The sequence below is a fragment of the Onthophagus taurus genome, chromosome 1, assembly GCF_036711975.1.
Source record: "Onthophagus taurus isolate NC chromosome 1, IU_Otau_3.0, whole genome shotgun sequence".
Taxonomy (NCBI): Eukaryota; Metazoa; Arthropoda; class Insecta; order Coleoptera; family Scarabaeidae; genus Onthophagus; species Onthophagus taurus.
Window position 1 is genome coordinate 24,279,608 of NC_091966.1, and position 26,847 is coordinate 24,306,454.

A 26,847-nucleotide genomic window follows, 5' to 3' on the forward strand; every position below is an offset into this window, starting at 1 on the left:
TTTAACACGTATAATAGAGAGATTCATGTTATAAAGGTTACAAATATCTATATATGTATATTACACGGTTGGCTTAAGCTTTTATCAAGACGATGATGGTTAAATGGATCCAGGAAATCGATAAAGTAATCTGCTCCATTAATCACCACCTGCAAATGGTGAACATCAATGAATTAATGGATCAGAGACCATCAATTTGGTAAATGACAAATTTGTTTACTTAAATGACGGTAAAGTAATTTGTGGAAATGTTTCGACTTTGATTAACTTGAGGTGTTTCTTTAATAGTTTTATTTTAAACAAATATTTTCGGTAAATAAAACTTATCCTGAAAGAGATGCGTTTATAGAAAGCGAATCCTGTGAGAATATATTAGCTTCCTTTCAAGTTTTATTATTTCTAGCTAGAACGATGGATGCCGAATAGAGCAAACAATAAAGTGGCTACGTTTGAATAGCTTTTAATAAATTGCCTGTCAACGAATATCTAGGTCAGCCTCCGGATGAATTTGTTTCACCAACTTTCCCGTCCATTTACCCCAAAATCATTAATCCAAAAAATATGACAAATCATATTTACTTCGTTATTTATTCATTTTTTAATCAACTAAATAAAACTTAATATATTACAGCAAAATTGTCCACTTACACGAATGTAGTTTTGATAAATTCAGTTTTGGAATCCATCATTTTCAAACGTGAAATTTTCTTTTCTTCAGAATTCCAGTTGAAAGTAATAAATAGATGTTTCAAGATATTGCGGAGAATATTTGCTGTTATAGCTGAACGTGTTATAACACGTGCTCAATTCAGTTAGTATGCAACTTGAATATAAATCAACAAAATTTTGAGAGAAATTCTGAATTGTCTGGTTTTGAATTATATCTACATTATTATTATTGTATGCAGCTAATAATACTTGAATAAAGTTAACGTCGAATTTGTGAGGCATGCACAAGCTATTGATATGTTAGTATATTATTTGAGACGAGGGATTAACAACTTTTCTTCGAACAAACCTATTGAAACTGAAATGTTTATGACAACTCAATTTATTTCAATAACGTACGAAGATATCATTGCTATACTTGTAATATTACTTTGGTCTTGCTTAGTCTCCGTGTATATTGTATTGAAAAAATCTTCAACCACATGGTCTGGTGGGACAGGCATAAAACTTTTCTATCCACATGTGTTATACCTAAATATGTGGTTAGTTTTATTTTTTAACTAAATCGTTTTGGGTTTTTAGTATGGAAAAATCCAAGAGGAGATATCGCTCATCTAACAAGGTGTCAGAGGATAGTAAAATTATTGGAAGAATGTATTGAAACGTGTTCAATCACTCAAGAGGCAGAAAGCTTTTCCTACGACATCGAGGGCGACAATTGCTTTTAATGAACTCGATAATACCTTATGTTCATCACCCAGATCATTCACAAGATTTCTTTCCAACGATAACTTACTATGTAATCTACAGGTCTTAAGTAAAAACCGATTCAAGGATACATTCAGACATTTCAAATGACATTCTCAATTACTTGATTTCTTGAAAAACACACTTTTATAATTAAATCACACACATTCAGATCCTTTAACCTTAGAATATTTAACAACACTGACTTCTACAATATCGATTAAAATTATACTTGATAGGCAGTTAGAACAAAAAAGGTATCTTCAATTAGTTTAACATTCCACCCGATATTTATGGCCATCGCCAGGGTGGGAGCCGAATAAATACCCAGAAAAGAAATAGAGATAAAACTAGAAATTCGGGGCGTTGTTTAAATATTCCTTTTCTGCTTTGGCCTTTTTATGACAAGAGGTATGTTACACCGCAGAGCACTGTTCAGTGTAAGATGTGTTTCTGAACTGTACAGATTAAGGACAATGAAGAGTATTATTCAAAAATAAACTGAACTTCAAAATAGAGGACATCCAAACTGTTGGAATTTATAGTTAGTTGTGATAAAAGTGTTCTAACGCCTAAGGATAAATCTAGATTTTGGAATATTTGTTTATATGCAGGGAGTGTTTGCATCCTCGTAAACCATGTAGGCTGTAACTGATCCCTGCGCAACTTCCTGCTAAATCAGCCAGCCATTCGGTATTCTTGATTGAAAGCCATTGTTCTAAGAAGGTTCTCATTCTGAAATCTTACAGAGTAGAGCGATCACACAACATTAGAGAGAAGATTGGACCACAGACAGAATAACATAATAATTGTTTGGCCAATTGGCACCCTTTTAATCTATCCTAGTCTTGATCTTCACTCAGGTTATGGTTTCAATAAGTTCGATATGACATGATAAGGACAGGGGGATTATTACGATTTTGGCAAGAATGCCAACTCTCAAATAGATTCAATGTTCTTTAATTCACTGGAGTGTAACGAAATTAATGTCGCTTTTGCCTCAAGTATAAAATGACCGTCCATGATTAATGCAGAGTCAATCTAAACCAAACTGTCTGCTGTCAACAAAGATTGTTAAAATCTTACATTACAAGTTGGATTTTGTAATAAAGTTAGTAGCAAATTTGTATGTCTACTAGATCCACCTGTTTGACAAGATTATTTTTTGCGATCGATTTTGAAAATAACATAATGTGTGATGATAATTTTTGTTTAATTGCCAGTATTTCGTATTTAATACTTAGCATATGTTTGTATGTGTGTTTAGCCACACTACTTGTTGTTAAGGCAATTTTCTGTTTTTGGTACTCTCTTCAAATGTATCCGAATAGAGATTCGATTCTTTTTCTAAACATCGTTTGAAGTGCATGTAAATTCTGCTGCAATTAAATTCCAAGCATCTACTTGTTTCAATTTCTATTTATAATTATTCTCTATTGGATTCCAAAGGTACTCATGCTCTCTGTATAAATTAATGAGTTGTATTGCTAACGAATTGTTCTACTCCATCTTCAGGCCGCACGTGAACCATTTTTCTTTGACGTACCGCCAAACAAGCGAATTCTGGTGCACCAAAAGGTATACGTTTGGCGTCAATATTTTTAAATACTAAGGAATAATATGCATTCTTTATCATTCGACCGCATTAAGATAGTAGGATAGTTGATGGTGTAAGCTGGACTGTCAATAGAAGAGAGGAATTGTTAGTCAATGCATTTGAAAGAAGGATTTTGAGACGAATCTGGAGACCCGTTTGCAAGGTGGAATGTGGAGAATAAAATACAACAAATAACTTTATAGTTTGTATGATGAGCCAGCTATTTCCATAATTATTAAGCTCAAAAGCTTTCAATGGGCGGTCGTGTACAGCACATGGGAACAGAACGTATGCCTAAGAAGAGATATAACATAGAGAAATAGTAATTTTGGTGGTAAGAGAAGAGTCAGAAAGTCAAGAAGTATATAAGTGGATGCTGTGGAAGAGGACACGAAAAGGGTTCTGGGTGTGAGGTGTTGAAAGTGGAGGGCTAGTGATAGACAGGAATGAAGAAAGTTGATAAAGGAAGCCAAGGCCTGACATCGGGTTGTCGCACCATGGAAGAAGAAGAATTATGGTGAACACATTACCTTGTGAATAAATAACACAGAAATTTATCGATCATATCCTTTCACACAATCCAACCACAGGTTATCTTACTCCTACAAAAAGTCCCCTATATTTATGAATACCCTCAAGTAGGACTTTATATTTATACTACATTATACTTCAAAGCACCAGCGATGTAACTGGTCTCTGAGTGGAGATTCGAGTGTAGACTTGTTTTAACAATCAATTATATGCAGTGAATATCTGAATAGCACCAGATTCACTGAGAATGCCGAAACTGAAAAATGTATAATCATTAAGAAATGATGATATACGTGAAGCCTTTCAGAATATCAATTGTCATTCTTTTAGTAAACCGATATCTAAAGATTAGGGTTTGATGCTAGAACTCTCTTCAGACAGAAAACCTCTCTAATGCAGATAACTTCCTTGTGCTACCAAGAATAACCATACAGTTAATAAAAAATTAATGAAAGAGTCATTAAGGGCGTTCGTGTATTCTTCAACTTCACACGTTTTTAATGGATTACGTAAGCCACTTGGATTTAATCTTGCAGATTAAAGCCCATCCTTTCAGTTTTTAAGATTACAAGTGTCCAATTATAGATCGAATGAGAGATACGCATTACAGCTAAGGTAACATCGAGGACATATTGACCTCCACTAGTAACAAATACGGCTTTGATAATAGCCGTATTTAGGTATTAGATAATAGGTTTGATAATAATAATAATAATAAACAATATTTATTGGTTCACATAAGTAATAACAGTAAATACATTGGAAATAAACAAATTAAATTCGAAACAATGAACCAAAGAGAATTGAGTCAGTTTGGCTAGCAACAGTTAATGGTGCTAGCCAAACTATTGATTATGTTGGATATCGGCTAGAAACAACAGAAATGAAAATAGTGCGTAGAATAGTTGAGAAAACATTGACAGAGAAAGAAGTGAGAACATCAACAGGTTTGCAGGATAGATAACATCAATGATTGGACATGATTTGTATTGGACAGAAAGAAGAAATGAGATGAGCACATTGACTGAATGACAGAAGAACGAATTGTGAAGATAACACGGGACAAATCACCATCAGCACGAAGAAGCATTGGAAGTCCTACAAAAAAAAAACGGCAACATTCCAAACGATTAGGGAGCAAAAAATGAAGAAAAACAGGTAGTTATGCCTTATATGGAAGGAAGAAGAAGGATATCGGTTGAAATAAAGTTGCGGTCTTACAACGATGCAAGTTCATGTAACTTTCATCATTGCGACAAGGTTGATAACGTTGCCTTGTGTCAAGTATGTCAAAAATAGTCTCATCTAACACATCGACTATACAGACAAAGGAAGCACATTACTTCATATGTTCGAACTCCCCTATTTTTCCTTCAGTGTTCCACTTCTTCTACCTCCGATCAAGATTTTTGTCCTCAGATTTAAGGGATTAGCTACGTGAACCGATTTTTCTCCATCTATAAAACACTAAGCAGGGAGTTCTATCCAGATTCACAAATGACCGGCCTACCTTAATGGCGCGGCGGACAGATCACGTGCAGAAAGTGAAATTAATATCCGAATGTAATAACAAAATGAACGAAGTGGAGTTACCGTGTGAAATTTGTGGTATCTTGCCTAATTCTTGGGTTTAAATGTTTTTTAAAGCACTGAAATACGCAAAATATTTAGTATTTTAGCCTGTTGAAATTGGCCTGTTGGTTTTATTCAAACATGATTTGGGTATATGTCACGTATTTCATTATTATTGTTTTGTACATAATCTAATTTAATTCTGCAACACTTTGCAACAACCGGCTCTTTTAATTTATAAAAGAAATTAATTCATTTCTTATAATATTTAATATTCGTGTTATTTCCAGATGTCAATCTTAAATGATTATGCGTAGAAAAAGTCTTCAACGAAAGATTCCCACATTCGCTTGAATACTTTTCTACTTCGATCTCAAAGTGTACGCGCCTGAGATAAGGAATCCAATTGTATTCGGAAGCGTTAGTGGAAAATTCGCGCTCACTTCGCCATCTTCAGACGGGCACAACTAGACGCTTCTTTTCTTTTCTCTTGTTTTCTCCATTTTCCTCTTCCGCGCAATAAAATTCCAGTAATATGTAGGTCAGGCCGGAGGCTTCGCGTGTACGCATCCGCCGACCGACGTGCAACGGCTGCACGATTACCCTAACAATGAACTCAGTATAAATAGAAAGGGCGTCGTGTTACGACGACAATCTATTCCATTTTCCTTCATCTAGAGAAAAAAGTGCGAGAGAGAGAGCGAGATTTTTAAATATAACTCGACTGCGATGCATATTGAGGGGTTATACGGAAACGCAATTTCCCGTATAACTTCCGAAGGTAGAAGAAGCACCGTGGATGGAAAGTCAATGGGTGGAAAACTTTTTAAGCTTGTTTTCTCCAAGGAGCTTTTTCCGTGCATCTTACGAGATTACAGGATTTTGTAGTTAGTAGCGTACTTTGGCTCGGATCTTTTCATTAGTGTGATATCCAATAGAATTTAATTCAAGTGTTTGGAGATAAATTGAATAGAAAATAAAATTTTTATAGTTAGTTTTGCTACATTACTTGTTTTTTTATAGCATTACACAACTTATTTTTGGAATGTTAATATTTTAATCAACAATCAGTTAGAGTTTAGTAATATTAAAGGGATAATTTTTTAATGAATATACACATGGTAAAGCGAAGAGTTGCCAAATTGTCATAATAGTGGTTATATAACATGCAGATTAATCTGGAATATCTTAGCTGGAATATACGCAGAACCAATTACAAAGAATGGGAAACTTCTGAACTAGAGGTATATGGTACAGGATGTTCAAAACTTATTTTTATTTTTTCATTTTTCAATAAATTTTGAATTTTTTTAACAGTTTTTACGTAAAAGTCGATTGCTCTCTAAATCTATCTGCATGAAAATCTAGAAATTGATGCTCTTTTTGTAACTGCTCATAAAATGCACTAGTTACTCCATAACTGCTTAATAGTAGATTTATTAATCTGTTATCGATTGGTAGTCAGTTACTATGAAAGTTACTATTCATAGTTTGTCTAAGATAGTCAGTTGGGAAATTGTACCATTCTGTACTTGAAATTGCCTATATTTACCATAAAATATATATGCTACTACTATAATCTCCGCAAATAACCACAAGCATTTGAAAGAAAGAAAAGAGTCGAACGAGTTATAAAACAACTGCAACAGGTCTTATCGGGGACAACACAGATGTAAGAAGCGATCATCATCATCAACTCAAACTAAATCGTGATGAAGTAAGCATAAATCTTTATAACTATCAAATAACTTTAGAAAAGGAGCAAGGAATAAAATTTCTAAAACAGGTTAGAAAATCAAATTACAAGAAAGACATCATTCTGTACATTTGAATTTGGAAACCACTAACTTGGTATTAATGAAAGAATGAAGGAATGACAATTTCAATTCTAAAGAGTATGCTAAAACAGTAGTTTTTGTAATGATTTAAACAGTTTTTGGCCTATGTAAGCAACATTATCGCTAGGTGACTCAGATAGGCCACCAATATTACATGTACTTAACGCAACGAAAGTTTTTAAAAATTAATAATTATTATTTGCAAACATGCCTTTATAATTGTGATAAATTATTTATTTAATTATTTTTACTTATTAATAAAATATGAGTAATTTCTTATTTATTCTTTTAAAGCTCGTAATGATACAACATCAAAAAAACATATCAAAGTTGTCATGTGAAACATTATGCTTGCAATATTTATAGAGTGCAAATTCCTCCTAAAGTGGACCTTTTATTTTAGTTTTTTTTACTAAGCGAGTTTAATTACAGTTTAAAACCGTTTCTAGTACTCTGGTTTCCATTTTCCGGTTACGCCAATTCCCTGGAGTTTATTGCCTCTGCCACATCCTCTCTCCATATTCTCTTGGGGAAAGCCCAGCGCTTTGCCGTATCGTGTGGCACTCATTCCATCCAGCAGGATTTTTTCGGTACGATTCCCTGTTTTTTGATTCGAAGTAGGTCTCTGCTCTCGCATTATAATTCTCGTTTCTAGAACATCTTCATCGTAACTGTCATTACCTCATTTAGCTCTGAATCACTACAATGTCCAGGTGTGTACTACAACGCTCTTGCCGGTTTCCACGTGTAGTTTTTATCGGTTAACATTTTGCTGGCTCTGCAGTGAACTTATGTTGCTTCAAATAATTAACTAGGACGTTGGCTCTTTCAAGACCTAGAGTCTAAAGGAACAATACCGGTTGCACAAAACGAAGTTATTAAATTTTTCTTTATTTAGGAAAATCTTTTTATTTAAAGAGGTTTGTTGCAGATAGGAAATTACTGAAAGAAATTCAGTTGATTACAACCGATCTCCATGCAATCTAGAACGGACGGAAAACCCAACATACAAAGGTTGAGTGGGGTTAGTGAAGTTTTTTCGAAAACAAAGGCGGTTTAACAAACCGGCTAATGCAACGGTTTATGCAAAATTGAAAATCCTTTCAGGATACATAGTTCCACAGTGGAATAACGTTTTCTTTTAACCTTATTAGTCTTGTAAATTTGTTTTGTCATAGTTGAAAATGTTGCAAGCTGAAACATCTCCTAATGTCTCCTTTACGTTATTAAAATTGTGATCGATAGTTTCTGCACATCTTTTAATGTTTGTGGTGAATTTTTGAATTATCTCGTTATCATGTCTTTGGAACATGGACCAGGTCCAATTAAAAGCTAATTTGAATAAATTTAGCCATATTACTCTTACTCTTAGTTCGTTATTGGGAAAATAGGTTGACTTATTTTAATACGAATACTATTAATTATATTTATTACGAAGCGTATAATATGGTGTTTTATACGTACTGGAGGCGTGACGCAAGGACTACCCATCTTCTGTAATCCTTGTTAAGGCAGCTTCAAGGGTTTCTCGAGTGAAATCTTTATAAGAACGCGATCTCGGCTTTCGCGGATATTTTCTTGGCATGATTGACACCTAAAGAGAATACTTAATATTAATCTGTTCCATAGTTAACAACCAGATTATTATTCTTAACGTTGTTTCAATTTGTACAATGTTAAGTCAGATTTTTCTGGCCTAAGTGGTGACATTGTTCCTGGAAATCAATGGACTAATGTTACTCTACATTCATCATGACTCCACGTTATAAAATTTGAAATAAATCAGAAACTATCCGTTGATTCCCATCAGATTCTAACTTACCAGACAAAGTTCGAATTGCTTAACCTTTTAATAACAAATCGGTTGAACTCTCAGCGCTGTTTTCTTTATTACAACATGAGTACGGGATTTCAATGCACATGTACTCAATGTCGCAATCACACTAATAGTTTCGGTGCTAAATTCAAATTAGCACAACAGCGATATAGTGAGTGTTCTCTGCTCTGGAGATCAAATGACTCACCCCAAATGACTGTACCTCCAACTCTTGTTTCAGTTATGAAATTTCGTAAATAATTGTACAGTACAGAAGCTGACTTTACACAACTGCTTTCTGCTCTTTATTGTACCAGAGCAGAGTTACATAACATTTCAAGAATGTCAGACTCACTATATTTAAAGTCAAATCTATTAACATTGCTGATATATTCGCCATCTTAATAATGGCATATATAAAATGGCAACTATAAAAGTTTCGGAGTAGTTAACATGTTGGCTACAATTACAAAATTGAATGCTATATTTCTGCAAATCGTTTCGTTATTTATTGAAATAATGAAAACGTCGTTCTGATGGTTGCTGATATAAAAGAGTTATAAACTAACGGCGAACGAAAGATTTTACATTGACGACCTATGCCAGCAAAATGTCGGTAGAATTAATGGTAAAAATTCGGTATGTATCGTAAAAAGGTGGTTGAAATATAAAGTCAGAAATTGTTGCAAATGAATTTATATATAGGTGTCCCAAAACTCAACGTTAAGCGGTTACCGGGTGAGAGGCTAACCTATACCTGTTCTGGTAAAAATAAGAAAAAAGTTCCATATCTCTCAGTTAAGTGGTAATAGACATAAATTTGAAAATGTTAAAAATCGATTCCATACATCATATCTTTAGGTACTACGGTCAAAAATGTTCACAATTTAATAGTGATTCTTTTAATAATGTATTCCTTATGAACCATGTTACTAAATCAAATACAAATCAAATAACAAAAGTCGTTAGGTTTGCAAAAAAGATATTACATAGTTTGATTAAGTTAAGGTTGAAAGAATTTATTGTTTGAGACACGATTTCTAAAAAAATGAGTAGTATAACACCCTTGGCAAGTTATTTTAAAAGATGGCCTGTTTAGTCAAGATCCCAAAATGGTACAACATTTGCCATGTTTCTTTTCATAAAAAATATTACTGCCTGTTTTTCTGCAAAAAACACGTTATTTAAAAAATTCATACTTTCGTATGCTATTTGTATTTATCCAAAACAATTTACCAACTTCGTTAGAAGATGTGCCCTCAATAGCTACGGACTACAAAACGTGACTTCAACAAGAAGAAGGAATTATTAATTGATTTATTATTAATTTTATTTAATTATTTTCTTTAAACTAAAGCAAATGCTCAAATTGTTTGCCGTCGGCACTAATGCAAGCTCTGCATCGCCGCAGAAAAGATCTTTTTATTAGTCGTGCAAATCTGTTTGCATTTATTTCTTCTGTGGCTGTATAAATATTGCGGCGCAGTTTGGGAAGATTTTCAATAGGTTTTAAATATACATGTTCTTTTATTTATGCAATCATGTAATCGAACCAAGGCGTCCAATCCATCTTTCGGGATATTCTGTGTTCAAGTAATCCTTACAGGACGAACATAATGAGCTGAGTAACCGTCTTGTTGAAACCACATTTCATTATTGAGTGGCATATCTTCTAACAAAGTTGGTAAATTGTTTTGGAGAAAACACAAATAGTTGTCGCCAGTTAAAGTTTCAGGCAACTCAAATGATCCAATTATTTGTCCGTTCAAAAAAATGTCGGTATCATGTTAACTTTGAACTGATACTGGGACAGGTTTTCATGCATTAAATACGGATTTTGGCAGTCGTGTAGATTGTGCAAATTTAAATAACCGTCTTTGTTAAACGTCGTTTAGTCAGACTACAAAATTTTGTCTAAAAATTCCGAGTCTTCATGATGTTTTGCCAACATTGTTCTGCAAAGATTTTTTCTACACAAATACTCATGATAGTAGTAAACTTTGTACACGTTGCGCATGGTATACTTTTCGCTATTCCAGATTATATGGGATTTCATTTAAAACGACGTTGTCCCCGAGGTCTTCCACCGACCACACGAGCAATAGGCAATCGTCCTTGCGAGTACGACATGTGTAAATTAATGAAGACACGGTGATCTGGGTGTCGTGGAGCATTCGGATACCTCTCGCGATACAATCTTGCTGCTGGAGAGGCATCGCAACGGCACTCACCATACATAAGATGCATTTTAGCATATTCTTTCGCGGTGTACAAATACGGCATGTCGGGTAACGTGTATAACGCAAATCACGTCCAGGGAAACAAAGCATTAATTGTCAGCACAAATGTTATATCAAGTCCAGGGTAATACACGCCAAAGTTTTCTGTACAAATGTTACACGATTACGGGACAATTCGCAGTAAACGAAGGAATCTTAACCGTACTGAGTGATATGAGAGAGAAATAACATATTTTATTCTGAACCCTTAGTACATAAAATAAATAAGAGTAATGATAACAATACATTTATACATATATACCTACAATATACAGAATTGGGCTACCGACCAGGGTCTTTCCGCCCGTGATTTTTGTAGGCGGCGGCTTGTTTCAACAGTGTTGCCATACGTACGGTAATTACCGTACACGTACGGTAATTCCACTAAATGTACGGTGTACGGTCCAAAGCTGAATACCGTACAAAAATGTACGGTAATTTAGAAATCTGTTATGTAATTTAAGAAAATATGTACTGTACGCAGAATGGCGTTAGGTGGCGCCGTAACAAGTGGCATAAAATGCTGTTCAATCGATAAACGGGAAATCACACACGTTTTTAACATAACCAACGATGTAATAACCACTTCATAACCATGATTTTGTGTTAACATTTTATAATATTCCGTTTGTGACCATATACATACATACAATTTTTTTAAGGTTAAATTTAAAATGTTACTACAATTTTTATAACTCTACTTATTATTTATTTTATTAGTCGAGCAGTAAGAAGCAACATGAATTTGTCCAGTTTCAAAAATTTGCTTACATTGACATTCATACAATTTTACATCCAAGCCAAACGAGATGGTTGTCAGTTGCAGCAGTGATTTCCAGAATTTTGGAACAGTGGAGTCCCTTGCAATTAGTTTTCAATGACAAACAGTTACAAGAACGACTATTGCTGCAAAATAAATTTATAAAAGTTTGAATGGCATAAAACTTAACATTACATTTCTTAATTATGTTCTTCCAAGAATATGCAAACTAAATCAATATTTTCAGACAGAGAAGATTGTAATCACAGACTTACACAATGCAATGTTTAATATATACAGTGTGTTAATTAATTATCGTACCCGACGTCATCATTTCAAGTATGCAACCCATAACGCGATTTGCGTATTGCCATACGAATACTGTGATATTGGTTGCATACTTGCAGTTATGACGTCGGGTACGATAATTAATTAACACAGTGTATGTATAAAGAATTTTTATTAGGTTACATGCAAAGTTCTTATGTAAATAGCACTGAAATTAATTTAATTAATCCCCATGATTCCAGGCATTGTTTGTCAGGAAACAATGTATGATAATACATCGTTGGTAAAATCTTATCGTTTTCTTATTTCTTTACAGACAGTTACGTAGACGAAAAATAAGAAAACGATTTAATTTCCCTACAGATCTATATCTTGCATACAGATCTGTAGGGAAATTAATAAACTCAAAATTCAGCAACAACAAGAGTTACTAATTTATTTTTACGATGGTTGTCTTCAATTTATTATCTATGTAGGGTTATCTACGTCTACGTAACTCTCTGTAAAGAAATAAGAAAACGATAAGATTTTAACAACGATGTATTATCTAATCTACACATTTTCAAACCGGAAAACATTACCAAATCAGACTCGCGAAATAATGTTCAGTCATTACAGCCAATTCTACAATAATTAGAAAGATTAGTGGGAAAAAGTACGAAACAGTGTGTAGAGGATGAGTGGCGGCTATTGGCAAACTATACATCTAATCATGATGACAAAATAAACATTAACGTAAATATCAATGTTTTTTGGGGTACACTATATAATTATAGAAATGCTGGAAATGAGTATTTGTTTAGAAATTTGACGACATTTGTGCTAAATGTGTTGTGTTTACCACATTCAAATGCAGTATCTAAACGTCTGTTTAGTTGAGTTAACAATATAAAGACAAAATCACGAAATAAATTAATTACATCAACAACAAAAGAATGTGTGGCATAAAATGAAAATTATATTAATTTTGTTAAGCAGAATGAGAGGAGAGTTTGTTGTTCAGTTCTTTTTTTTTGTTACAGAAGTATACTAATTAACAATTGCCAATTAATTAGAACTATTAGTTATTTTGCTATACTTAAAATATTTTTTTACCTATTTATTTGCACACTTCATTTTATATCATTTACTTCACAAAACCTTTTTTGTCACTACAATTATTAGTACAAGTACGGTATTTTTACATAAAATACGGTAATTTTCGTTTTCAAGTACGGTACTACAGCGTCCTCTGTGTGGCAACACTGTGTTTCAGTCTTCTCTGACAGCCAGCAGTTTTTGGAAGAGAAGAGGTGGATTGTTGAGAGGGTGAAGTAATCCAGGCGATATAAGCATGTGCCTTCCAAGCGTTGATAGGGGGGGATATCGGTAAGTTGATATAGGAGTTCATTGCTTGGGTTAAAGAGCGGATTCCTAATTCGGGTGATGGATCGCAGTGCAGATCTTTCCGCCACTTCCAGGTGGTACTTCGTTCTTCTTGGTGCGTCGCTTAGCAGTATTGGTCCATATCTATGATGGGCCTGCATATGGTCTTGTAGATGTGTGAGGCACATGAGGTGGAGATTCCGCGATCACTGAGCGAGAGTGATTTAAAGTGCTTGGCGCATGTCTTTACTTGAGTGGAAAACTTTAGCGTTCTGTCAAGTGTTATGCCAAGATAATTGCAGGACAAAACAGGCAATAATATTTTTTATGAAAAGAAAAATGGCAAGTGTTGTACTATTTTGGAATCTTGACTAATCATGCCAACTTTTAAAGTTACTTGCCAACGGTGCTGTACTATTCCTGTTTTTAGAAAAAGTGGCAAACTTAATAGACATAAATTTTTTCAACCTTAACTCAATCAAACAATTTTTTTTAAACTAACGACTTTTGTTGTTTGATTTGTGACTTCTATAGTAGCATAGTTAATAAGGATTACATTATTAAGAAAATCACTATAAAATTGCGAACATTTCTGACCGTAGTACCTAAAGATATGATCTACGAGAACGATTTTTAACATTTTCAAAAATATGTCTATTACCACTTAACTAAGGGACATGGAATTTTTTTCTTATTTTTACCAGAACAGGTATAGGTTAGCCTCTCACCCGGTGCTCGCTTGACGTTGAGTTTCGGGACATCCTCTATATAAAAGGTGTTAATTAAGTATGGAACCAGCTTAATAACTCCAAAAGTACTTGTCGGATCAACATGAAATTTGAAATGTGAATTTGCACACAGTTAGCACCACCAGTTAAAATTTACATCATTCGAAAGCTAGTTTTATTCTGCATTTGGGAGTTTAACTACTTTTGGGGGCAATTGTGTTGGGGCTACATCATGTACAATTACATAGCCACATAGTTGGTAGCGAATACGTGTTAGTAATTGGGATAAGAACACTAAAGTTATTGTCACTGATCAATATTATGTAGTTGGAACCTACATTTTACCATCCAATCACTAAAATGGGGAACAATTTTCTAGTGACAAGAACGTTTTAGTGCACTTACGCGAATGTAACGAGATAAGTTCGTTGGTATCGGCAATTTCGATGGAGTTAACTTTGTCTTGTTGCACTATATAACTGTAATCCTTTCATTCCTTTAAGATAAATCTACTGGATTAAATAAAAACAGCATTATAACTTTAATTAAAAGTATGCTATTGTTTTTGATACATTAATTGAATATTAAAGAAACACCACATGTTTGTCATTAGAAATTTCTATTGAAACAAATTTAAAGCGAAGAGGAAACGGTTAAAAGACTATAACAATTTTTCAAAAATCTACCAAATTAAAATTAACATTATTTATATTATTCGAGAAGTAAGAGTTGCCTTCTTCCCAACTGTGATCTCTCTATAAAAATGAAACTACAAATGTAAAGAAAATAATGAAGAAGAAAAAACAAAACATCTACTTTAATCTTATTGTTTAAAACTAATCGGCGAAAAAAATGTAATGTACATTTTTTATAATAATGTGATAAGGGACCATTGTGTTTTACAAGCCGGCATAATAATAAAATTGTGGATTTTAATTTCTATCGTAATTTAAAGTTTTTTTTGCGTTTTTTTTCACTGAATAAGTAATAGAAGCATTCGATGCTAAAATCCATTCCTTCGTAGACGAACAACGAATTATTAAACATAATTGATTTTTGACTAGAACAGATAGTATACAGTAGAACGCTTACAAAAGAAATACTATTTGTGTACAAAACAAATATAATGTTATATGTATTTAGCCTATCAAACCATCTTATGACTTTATATAGTTGTATTCCCTTTGCTGTATGTATACTTTATAATATCAGCTTAAATACGTGTATAACAATAAAATAATACATAATAAATGTTGCTATAATAAAAAAATAATGTGTATCACTTGTATAATAAAAATAAGTTATACAGCGTGATTCAGTAAAGTGATCTAACTTTTGAGATAAAAAACTTTAGAATATCATGATTTAAAAAGTGTGCGAAGAAGTTTAAATTTATCTAAATCAATATTTCATTCAAAAAATGTATATTGTATGCAAATTAATTATATTACCTTTTTAAAAATGTGTAGGTAGATCACTTTCCTGTACCACTATGTAAAATCAAAAATATGTACGTGTTCAATGTGCAATTTATTTTCATGTATCTATATATGTATATATAATAATGTTAATGTTGTATATAAAATATTTTTGCCTGGTGCCGTACGTACGCGGAATTTTTCGAACTGTAATAATTAAAATAGGATTTATGCACGACATTTTGAAAGACGCACATTTTCTTATACCTAAGTAATATAAATAAAATTAATGAAGTTACAAATTACATTAATATGTCTATACAGAGTATTCAAAAAAGGTGATATTTTTCAAGTAATTTTGAATATTCTGTGTAAAATTTTCCTAAATAAAAAGAAATCAAAATCTAATATTAATAATTAACCAATTAGTAACGACAGCATTCGTCCTGTTTGTAAATATAATAAAATAATTATGTCTTATATCTTCGAATAAAGACTGAAAATATTTTTTATAGTAATGAAATGCAAAAAAACTGATCGAAAAAATCCGCGGTAACACACCGTACGCTGCAACGTTTTTTATTTCGTTGATCTCTGAGCGTTATTTAGAGATCTAAGCGGTATTCTAAATGGAGTATTCTTGTATTTAACGATGCGAATAAAAAAAACTAAATGTTGTGATATCGATTATAATGTAAAATCACCAAAATATGGTCCACGTATTTTCAAATTAATTGTGAGTTTTAGAAAGTTTTTAGTCAATAATAAAAGATAGATAAAGGAAAAAAGTTTAAGATTTTGATTAGAACTGTTTGATTATAAATTTTTAATACTCACAAAATATCAGCTGAGCACAATAAATTCTTGTATTCTATAAATAAAATTACATCTAATTAATTTCTTTGTTGTTTCTTGTTAACTAACGTGCTATGCTGCAAGTTGCTTACCTGTATATGTCAGAAGTATAAAATCAATGTGTAATATATGCAATGTCCTCATTGTAGATTTTATAAGTTGTATAATAAAATCATTTACAAAAAGGTAATAAAGGATTATTTTTTGAAAAAAAATTAATACAATTTAAATAGAAATAAATGAGTATGAAAGATTTTCTTTTAATAAGATGTTGACGTCAGTATGTCAATATGACAAAATCAAAAACTGTTCTTTGAAGTAACATTAAATAATTTTGAAAATAATTATAATATGGATGTAAGTATTTTTTTAATTTTTCGTTATTATTAAATACTTTTAAGAATTAAATTGTGTTGTAATACATTTTTAGTCAATTTCTCAACAGAATCCACTACCTGCATCTATCCTTTGTATTATTGCAACAGAGTTTTGTGAAAGATTTTCGTTTTGTGGATTACGCAGTAAGTATATATCTTATTTTAAATTTACTTACAACACATTGTTGGACTACAAAAACTTATATCATAGAAGATATAATTTGAGAAAAAGACCTTCATACAGTTGAATCTTAATATGTGCGACTTTAAGCATATCTTTAAAATCCGTTTTATAGAGGTGTACCAGTAATTCAGTAACCCGACATTTTTAAGATTAAAAGAAGAAATAAAACAAGCAACGAAATTTGGTTAAACTAAAACAAGTAGTTTACTAATTAACAAAAATAATCGATTATATACGAACGTAGTTTCTTGAAATCCATTTCTAAGTTTTTCTCTAAATAATTTAATAAACTAAAACAAATTGTTTCTTCTCGGCCTTCAAAAAGTGGTTCTTTTTCTTTTTGCAGTGGTGTTATAGCCCAGAATGAGCATAAACCTCCTCCAAGAACTCCTACTCCTCGCAGCCGCTCGCCAATTCCTTCTTCCAAACAATTTCAAAGCATCCTCTTTACGTTATTTTGATAGGTAAAACTTGGCACTACATCAATGTTATCGTCCCCAATTGTCCATTTTTATCCTAGCCTATGTGCTGTCTTCAGGACCATCACTTTGATTTTATCTATATTTATATGCCACCCTACACGGTGTGCATTCTCCTTCACTAACGTATGCCTATAATTGTGTCTCGTTGTAAATAATGGTGCTATTCTGGTATTAATACATTTTTAATGACCTGTAGCGCTATATTAAACAATAAAAAAGCTAGTCTATCGTTTAGTCGTAAGCCCTCCTCCTGCCCTCCACATTGACTATACCGTTCGAGTTGCTCATCATCATACGTATCAGATTTACTAATTTAATAGGAATTCCCATTTCATGCTTGGATCTATACTGGTGTGCATAACTTGACGGAAATGCTATTCTTGACGACGTTCTTCGTTTGATTCTGAAGTGAAAATCTTAATGTAAAAATGTTGTATCGCAGAAACAACTTCGAACTTGTTTCTGAACAAGGTTGCAACATGGCATCCGAAACGTCAAACATTTTTTCAAAAAACGCACGGCTTAACCCGAACGTTTCTAGTTCTAGGTCTAGTGTTAGTTCTAGTGATAGTGCTAGTGTTAGTTCTAGTTTTAGTTTAATCTTACAATCTTCTCTGATTTGATAACATTTGGCCGCATTTTCCTCCAGCAACCATTCATTGTGGATTTTTTCTATTCAGGGCGTGACTTTTCAATATACTTGGAGATATTCATGTGCGTTAAGACGACAAGAGATAGATCAACAATACCCAACCATAGATTCACAGAAAATTTTCTTTGGTTACTCTATTGCCGAAAGGTATGAGGATTTTCATCCGCCCAATGCAATCGTGAAAATTATGTGTGTTAAAAACACTCTGGTAAACGTAGTTTCACCAATCCAGAGAATATACTTAATAAAATCATCATCTTCAATTCTATTTAAAGATTGCAACAATTTTGCAGCGGAATGAAGAAGTCTTATTACTAGAAACATTTAATGTTGATCCTAACTCCCGTGTACTATTGAGAATTTGTTCCTCTAATCGTCCGTCTTTGTCTTGGTCGACCAGCATTCTGATTTCTAGAAATAAAAAAAATTGGTTTAGCGTGCACGTTGGTTGAGTCTCCGAAATGCATTTCCACTGGGATGTCTGCGGTTCGGAAAACGTAATCGATATTCTGATGCTGCCCTGTTAGATAGACTGTCAGATACATACACTTTCTATGTACATGTCAACAAATTCATTGAATGTGAAATTCATTGTGAATTATTTATTTTTTAATTTTAAATGACTTCTAAATGACAAAATTCTAAACGAAATTCTACTATGTTGTCAAGTGTTTTTCGTGAATGTATGTTAATTAAGAAATGTTAAAAACAAACTTTTTAACCTAAATAAAATAAAGTGAACAAAAATCATTTTAAAGATCTTTTTATACTGGAAGCCGTTTCCATCAACAGATTTTCAATATTAATGATTATTTATGACCTAATTGACCGACCTTTGAAAACCTCGTGAACTAGGATGAAGCATGGTACAACATTTTTGCATTAATATTTTCACTTCAGAATTAAGCGGAGCATGTCGTCGCGTATAGCTTTTCCGCCAATTTATACACACTCTGTATAGTGGTTCTCGATCCATAACATGGTATCAAATTCCCATGCATTTTCAATGACCTGTCAAACTGTAATAAGCTGACCTGTGGTGCATATGCCGGTTTTAAACCCACCTTGGTACTCGCCTCAGTTCTCCTCGGTATAAGAGGTAATTCTGTACCGTATCTTTTTATAAGTTTGGCAGATAAGCCTCTCACCTCCATATTTCTGCAAAATTCTTGTACTGTGCTTAGTTGTCTGTGTAGATGTTCTCGCTTTTTCCGTCCCTGTTTGACTTCTAGTCGGTCGTTGTATCTTTCTTTGTCGCATCTTGTTTTGTTTGTCAATGGTCTTCTTGCATTTTTCGTCATACCTCATCGTCAACTACCTCTTCGGCAATCTTTTGCAGCATCGTTGTAATGGTTGTCCAGCAAGAATCTACTGAACTCATTTCCTATTCCTTCCAGGGTTTGTAGTTCTTTCCTAACTCTAGTCTTATAATTAATTTGGGCTTCGTCACTTTCCTATAGATCTCTTTCCTGTGATTTTTCAATGCATAAAAGTTGGAGTGTTAGATATGTTTTTCTCTCAAGATAAGTTTTCTTCTTTCTCTTTTCTCGTCCGTCTTATCAACTCTACGTTGGTTATTTTGTACGTCCATTAAACCCTAAGTATTCTCCAGTACATCCATAGTTCAAATATCTCCAGTCTCGTTACGTCGATTTCTTTCAATTTCCAGGCTTCATTGCACTGATAATACATAGCATCTCTCTATTCATATTTTTAATTAAATATTTAGATCTCGGCAATAGAAAGGCACGTTTAAGCCTCCTCATTTTAGTAAATGTACTTCTTGCTCGTTCGATTCTAATTCGTATTTCTTGAGTGATATTGTTACCCTCATGCACAGGTGTGCCTTGCTATTTGTATTCTTTACCCTATCAATAGGGTAATTCTTTACATATAGGTATTCTGCGGTTGTAGAGTTGATTTTGTTATCGCGTACGTCGTTTATCTTATGATGAATAATAGCCCCTATTCTTCATTCACTACTGCTGTGGTAGAAATTTTAAATTATTTCTGTACAGGTGTCCCGTGTTTTCCGCATCAGAACATTATACGGTTGAAGGATACATTATTCTGGAGAGATTTTTCTAATAAAAATGTTTCGAAATGTTTATAATAACCGCACGGGAACTGTTTAAAGTCGTCTAATAGCAATTCAGGGAAAAAGTTTATTTCTTTTTCCGTGTCGAATCTATTGGTAAGTACTCGTGAGAAACGAGTTATGAACGGCGCGGCGGACCGGCCGAGGGTGAGACCGATTGCCTGAGTCTGATTTATAATCTACTGGACGTCTTTGAACAGTTCCCATGCGATTATTATAAACATTTCGAAAAAATGTTATTAAAAAAATCGCTTGAGAATAATGTATCAATCTTCAACCGTATAATGGTTTGATGCGGAAAATACGGGACCACCTGAATATCTAAGGTCTATGTTGCTCATTATTAGCGAAGACTTTGTTATAATCTATAGGTATATTATCTGAAGCATATGTATAGGTCTTGATTTATGTCTAGGCATTTTGTGCTATGGTATAGAGTACAAACTGTTACGGAGAGCAAATTTCGTGTCGTTAATGTTTGTATCTAGTTTACTGTATATTATGGATCAGTTTCAACAATATTTTTAATGTGCGAACCATTATCATGCCTTATCATGCTGTATCATCTTAGTAATATTTGCACTCTTCTTCCTTAATGTAATGAAAGTTGATGGCAACCATTCGTTTGGTATCATAACTGTTATGTAACGATATTTATTGTTTCACCAGAATATGAATCAGGTCGTCACTGGTGTGGCTGAGCTGTTTATGTTCACTGGTTGCACTGTTCACGGCGAGTTCTTTAATTTTGTTGTATATGTTGAAGTTGTTATGTTCTGCTTTTATCCCTTTACTTTCCTGATCTTGGTGCAGAGTATTCATTGTGTTACCGTTACACTGCTGATCATTATACAGGGCTTTCCAAAACTCCGGGTATGCAGCTGTAAGGTTTGAACGACTGAAGAAAAAAATTTGAAAATTTGGGGATCACTAAAGAGTCATAAAAACTACATTCTCAGATAGTTTAGAACTATGCAATGTGGAGTTTTTTTAGGGGATGACCACCCCTACATTTTTAAATAGCAACCTGTCGAGTTTTACTTTATTTTAGAACAAATGTTCAAATGCTCATAAATAGAAATTTTGAACCATCAGGATCATATCCCGAGTGATATTGGTTGTTGATTTTGGTTTTGTTGCATACACTCTACTTTTCAGAAACCCCCAAAAGAAAAAATCGAGGGGTGTTAAATCAGGAGATCGTGGTAGCCACTCAATTTCAGCTCTTCTACCAATGCAACGGTTTGGAAACGTGCGGCTTAAAAAGTCTCGGACTGTGCGACTAAAATGAGGAGGAGCACCATCTGGTTGGAACCACTTATTGTGAATACCATTAGGGCATACGGCACGTACACATGAAACCACTTGATTTTCTAACAGTTGCAGATATCTGTCTCCGTCTAAATTTCAATTAATAAAAAATGGACCAATTACATTCTCTTCCAAAACACCACCCCATACATTATATATTTTCTGCGGTCTCTGCGTATTATTTTCTCTTATTAAACGTGGATTCTCGTCACCCGAAAAGCGACAATTGTGCCTATTAACCTTACCGATCAAGTAGAAAGTAGCCTCATCAGAGAAAACAACATTCAAAAGAAAATTTCTCTCAACATCACATATTTCACGTAGTATTTCACAGAATTCCAACCTTCTTTCGAAGAAACCTTCGTTCAATTCCTGAACTAGGTGAAACTTATAGGGGAATTAGTAGTTATTTCTTTTCAAAATTCTGTGGACAGAACTTTTACCAATTTCATGTCCCTGAGATGCTTTTGATAAGGAACTTGAAGCTTCTTCAATAAAAGACAAAATGCAAATTTCGGTCTACCAGTTCTCGGAAGATCTTTTACAGTTCCCTCTTCTTGAAATCTTCGAATAGCTCGACTGTTGATAGAAATCGGTGGTCGTTTGTGAAAAAAATTATTGAAGACTTGCCGCACTTCATCGTAAGATGTTCTATTGTTCGTTTTACTACGGTTAAGGTGTCACAAAATAACATCTGCGCCACAACATCTTTCTCTTATTAAATTTAAGTCTACTTATCTTCTTTTAGTATATAGTTAAAACAAACTTGTTTTCTAAAATTTGCTATTATTAACTCCAAAAATGGCGCAAAAACTGACCGAAAAAGAAAGAATCACTCTTTTAATGATTGAAAATCGCATATTTGAAGACATCACCAATATCACTAGGGATTTGCTTCTGATAGGTCAAAATTCCATTTATGAGCGTTTGGGTCATTACGAGACCGAAGAAGAAACACAACCCCATAAACCAAAATCCGATATCTTAATTCTTTCAAGAATATGATGGGTTGATTACCAAATGGGAAAATAAAATGTTTTCATGTTTTTTTGCACGTTTATTGCGATTTTTATAACGAATGTTCAAATTGTCGACCTTCACATTGAAAAGCTCATAGAACTACTCACATTGCATAGAAGATCTAAACTATCTAAGAATGTAGTTTTTATGAGTCTTTGGTGATGCCCAAATTTTCAAATTTTTTTCTTCAGTCGTTCAAACCTTATAGCTCCGCCCCGCGAGCTTGTGGAAGCCTTGTATACGTTATAATTGATCCAAATAGTTTTTTTTTTATAAAAACATTCAAACAGGCGGGCGTTTTGATCCCGGTTTTGGAAGTTTCCTACTTATCTAGATCTGACTGCATAAACATTTTCACAAGTTTTCATAATCTTTAATGATTCATAAATTTAAACTTAAAAGTGGATAAAAAGTTTGGAAATAATATACAAAATCTTCACTTACAAGACTTCGAAAATTAATCAGGAAAATGTGAAAACGATGTTATCATAACAATTCGTCGACATTTGCATACATTGTCGTAGTCATTTTTCATAAAGACATTAATTTCTTATTTCAATGGTATGACCTAATAATCAATATTAAGAAATTATTGCGGCGATTGACTAACACTAATTACCCTGGCTGGCCACTAATTTATCCAAATTGCGTATAGTGGATTAAACTTTTAAAATGGTTTAATATTTATAAAAACTTTAAAAATGGTTTAATATTTATAAAAACTTTAAAAATATCAACATAAAATGTTAATGCCTTGTTTGTTGCATAAAAAATAAAAATGGACGTTTATAGATTTTAATTTTGTGATTGATTATAAAGTTATACAAATCAATTTCTGTGAAACTACCCTTACTTTTATAAAGTATACTCTACCGTGGTATTATCGGGATTTGCATATGAAATAACAAAAATCGTATTAATTTAAAAAAATCCTGACCTTTGCGTTAATGATCAGCTCTAATCTATAACTATATCGGAATTGGATCGAAATAGGAATGGAAGCAACGAGGCAATAAAAATCTAATTCCATTACAATGCAAAACAATTTGTGAAAAAAGAGACAATCTGTTGAAATATTTACCATAATTGGCAACGAATTTTAAATTTTAGTTCTGGTCAAATTCAGATTTCATTCGTATTTGTTTTAACAATTCATTTAAAAGGGCATTATATTACTAAAACCATACTTGTCTTTTGGTAATAAATTTAACGTGATATATCGTTTATTATTTCAATTAACTGGAGTGATAAACTAACTGTAATTACAACACGTTCATTTATAAATGATAGAGAAATTTAAGGAGAGACAACAAATTTTAAAATATAATACCAAAACTAAATGTGACGGTAAAATATTTTGCAGATAAATTGTTTAAAAGGTTTATAATGTATAAAATTTATGGTTTTCGAACATTAAAATCAACCATAACTGAAACAATCAAAAAGATTCGGGCCATAATCTGTTTCATAATAGCTTTTACTACCTCTGACTAGCATTTTCTAGTAACCAAAAATATATTCATTAATATATTTAGCTTAATTATAACTATAGTTAGAAAGTGGAAGTCCGAAATATCAAATTTGATCATTTTCGCTATTAATGTTACTCATAGCTTTAAATCTAAAAGTAATGGAAAAGATATTTCTTTAAAAGTGCTCTAAAATTTTAGCAAAATTATAAATCGTTTGGCCTATTTCAGCAACTTTCCTGAAAGCGCTCATAACGTCTTTATGTATTTTTTACGTCTGCGAATATTTTTGGTTCAACAGTCTGTTACCGGCTCGGGTTGTAATTTCCATTAATCCCATTAATTAAACCTTTTCTTAAAAAGAGCCCTCACAAAAAAATTGAGAGGGTTATTGCAATTCACTTCGATGACGATTTTATCGGCATATTCTCTTGACTGATGAAACTATGTTTACTAGAAATGGTGTTTTGAACACATACAATTTTCACCATTGGGCGAATGAAAATCCCCATGCGTTTCGGTAATATGGGTACTGTTGATCACAGGGTAGTTAGACTAATTTATTTACCTAATCATCTTAACGCACACGAATATCTCCAAATATTGAAGTAAGTTATGGACGAAATTGCGCTCAATATACGTCGTAACACTAATCTGACTACATGCACGTTGGTGCTCTACACATTTCGTGCATAATGTGAGACAGTGGTTATACGAACAGTTTGTATGTAGAAAAGGAGAGGGTATGCTTGCGCATACCTAGGCCCCAACGGGCCCCTTGTACATCCTCCTGCACTCTCTACGGCTACATCAACCAGCCTAAGGAATTTTCGGTAGGCTAGGATACAGCTCAGAGGTGTGTTCCTGATGCCATCTGTGCTCTGCCATTCCTCTCCGAAGTCTCTCATTCCGAGGTCTTGCAGAGTGGGGCATTCACACAAGATGACCGTCTCCTCGCTCTCTTCACAGAGGCGACAGAGAAGACTAACAGCAACCTTAAGGTTATAAAGATGTTTGTTTACCTTACAGTGGCCCGTGACGAGTCCCGTTACTGTTCGTAGAGCGTTTCTACCAAGCCTTACGAAAGACAAGGCTGCCTTTGCTGAGGGATGATGTAATACTTCCTTAGACAGATGGCAGCCCTTAACCCTATCCAACCAGTTCATAAACTTTTTATGGGTATAATCTTTCATTATCTCAGTCTGAGTTGATAAGGACGGAGCGATTATCGGTTCAGGCAAACATGGCACTCGCTTGGCAGCCCTTTTGGCGGCAAACCTATCAGCGTGCTTGTTACCTGAACAAATCGAGTGTCCTTTTGTCCATTGAAGTAGAACACAGTTATTCACTGCGGCCTTCTCCAATGTCAGATAACAGCCCATAACAAGTCCCGAGGTAATTGTTATTCTACTCAGGACTAAAATAGCTTGTCTAGTGTCAGTGTAAATTATCAAAGTCTTACCTACTAAGTTGGATCTGACAATAACGTCAGCGGCAAGTTGTATGGCGAATAACTCCGCCTATATACCTATATATAGTCGGAGATCGTACGAGAAGATTCCGGCTCCAGCTCCTTCCCGTGTACTTGAATCATCAGTGTAGATTTTAAGGCTGTTTTTTACCTCTACTTCTGTGGAACTTAGGTGGGTGAGATATTTCTTCGTAAAAATGTGTTGTAGGGGTGTGAAGTCCGTTATACATTCCAAAATTGGTGAGTAGTCCACCATTTAATTCCAGAGAATGGCATTTTTACCATATCTCTCACCCATTAGAATTCCTGCTACTCGCAGTTGTAACATGGTCACCAGTGCCACCTCTTGATTGAACAAATGAAGTGGCATTAGGTTCATGTTTTCCATGGCTGCAGTGGGGGTAGTCCGCAGCGCACCTGTAACATACAAACACGCAAGTCACTGTACTTTATTAAATGCAGCAGTGGATGTAGACTGTAAGGTCTTTGACCACCATACTGCTGCACCATATGTAAGCATAGGTCGGATTACAGCCGTATAAATCTAGAGGGCATTTTGGGGTAACAAACCCCATGTCTTACCTATAACCCTCCGACATTGACCGAATGCAACGTACGCTTTTTTTACTCTATTATCTAGGTGGGCTCTCCATGTCAATTTGTTGTCAAGTGTGATGCCCAGATATTTGACCACTTTTGACAACACCAATGGAGTATTAGCAAGGGATGGCATTCTGGGCTTGCCAAACTTCCTCATCCGTGTGAGAAGAATCAACTTTGTCTTCTTAGAAGTCATAGAGAGTCTTTGTTCGTCACACCAAGTCTCTATCAATTTGAGAGCTACTTGCATCCTATCAAAAAGCACGTTTATGTACTTGCCTTTGACGAGAATGGTTAAATCATCTACGTAACCAACTGTAGTAAAGTTGGTTTCAGCGAGGCGGTTCAAGAGGTTAACCACGGTGAGGTTCCACAAAAGTGGGGATAGTACACCCCTTTGTGGACAGCCTCGACTATCCTATGTTTAAGAGTGTTCTCAATCCATCCACAAAGAATCGGTGGAACATTATGCTCTAACAAGGCATCGTTAATACCAGAGAATGTTGTTTTATCAAAAGCTCCTTCTATATCTATGAAAACACCCAGGGCGGACTCCTTTAGGTCCAGCAAACAAAGCTGGTCACTGAGTGAAGAGCCGTTAGTGTGGACCTGGCCTGAGTGGAAGCGTGTTGATTAGGATTTACTGGTTTAGTTGGAAGACAGAAATCTCTAATGTAGCGATCACACAGTTTTTCCAGAATTTTCAAAAGAAAGGAGGAG

General features: G+C 33.9%; 1 protein-coding gene and 1 long non-coding RNA gene across 5 annotated transcripts in view; one reads left to right on the forward strand and one right to left on the reverse strand.

Moving 5' to 3' along the window:
• Positions 1–10: 10 nt before the first annotated feature.
• On the reverse strand, positions 11–16,723 carry LOC139431154 (uncharacterized). Of its 3 annotated transcripts, none has more exons than XR_011641458.1 (4): positions 16,556–16,723; positions 16,446–16,479; positions 8,419–8,548; positions 11–149 (listed from the first exon to the last, which is right to left on the reverse strand). It is a non-coding gene; the product is annotated as an uncharacterized lncRNA (long non-coding RNA). The 3 variants fall into 3 exon arrangements; XR_011641462.1 differs by lacking the exon at positions 11–149 and adding an exon at positions 7,229–7,796; XR_011641453.1 differs by lacking the exon at positions 11–149 and adding an exon at positions 7,229–8,286.
• LOC111415279 (peptide transporter family 1-like) overlaps positions 7,771–26,847 on the forward strand; it is a 68,419-nt gene continuing 49,342 nt past the window's right edge. Inside the window, exons 1-2 of one of the 2 annotated variants that reach the window (XM_071198739.1) lie at positions 7,771–16,820; positions 16,894–16,984. In XM_071198739.1, the coding sequence (XP_071054840.1) occupies positions 16,815–16,820; positions 16,894–16,984 (97 nt within the window). In that variant the 5' untranslated portion in view covers positions 7,771–16,814. The remainder of the gene's footprint in view (positions 16,821–16,893; positions 16,985–26,847) is intronic. The other variant, XM_071198742.1, reaches the window with a different exon arrangement.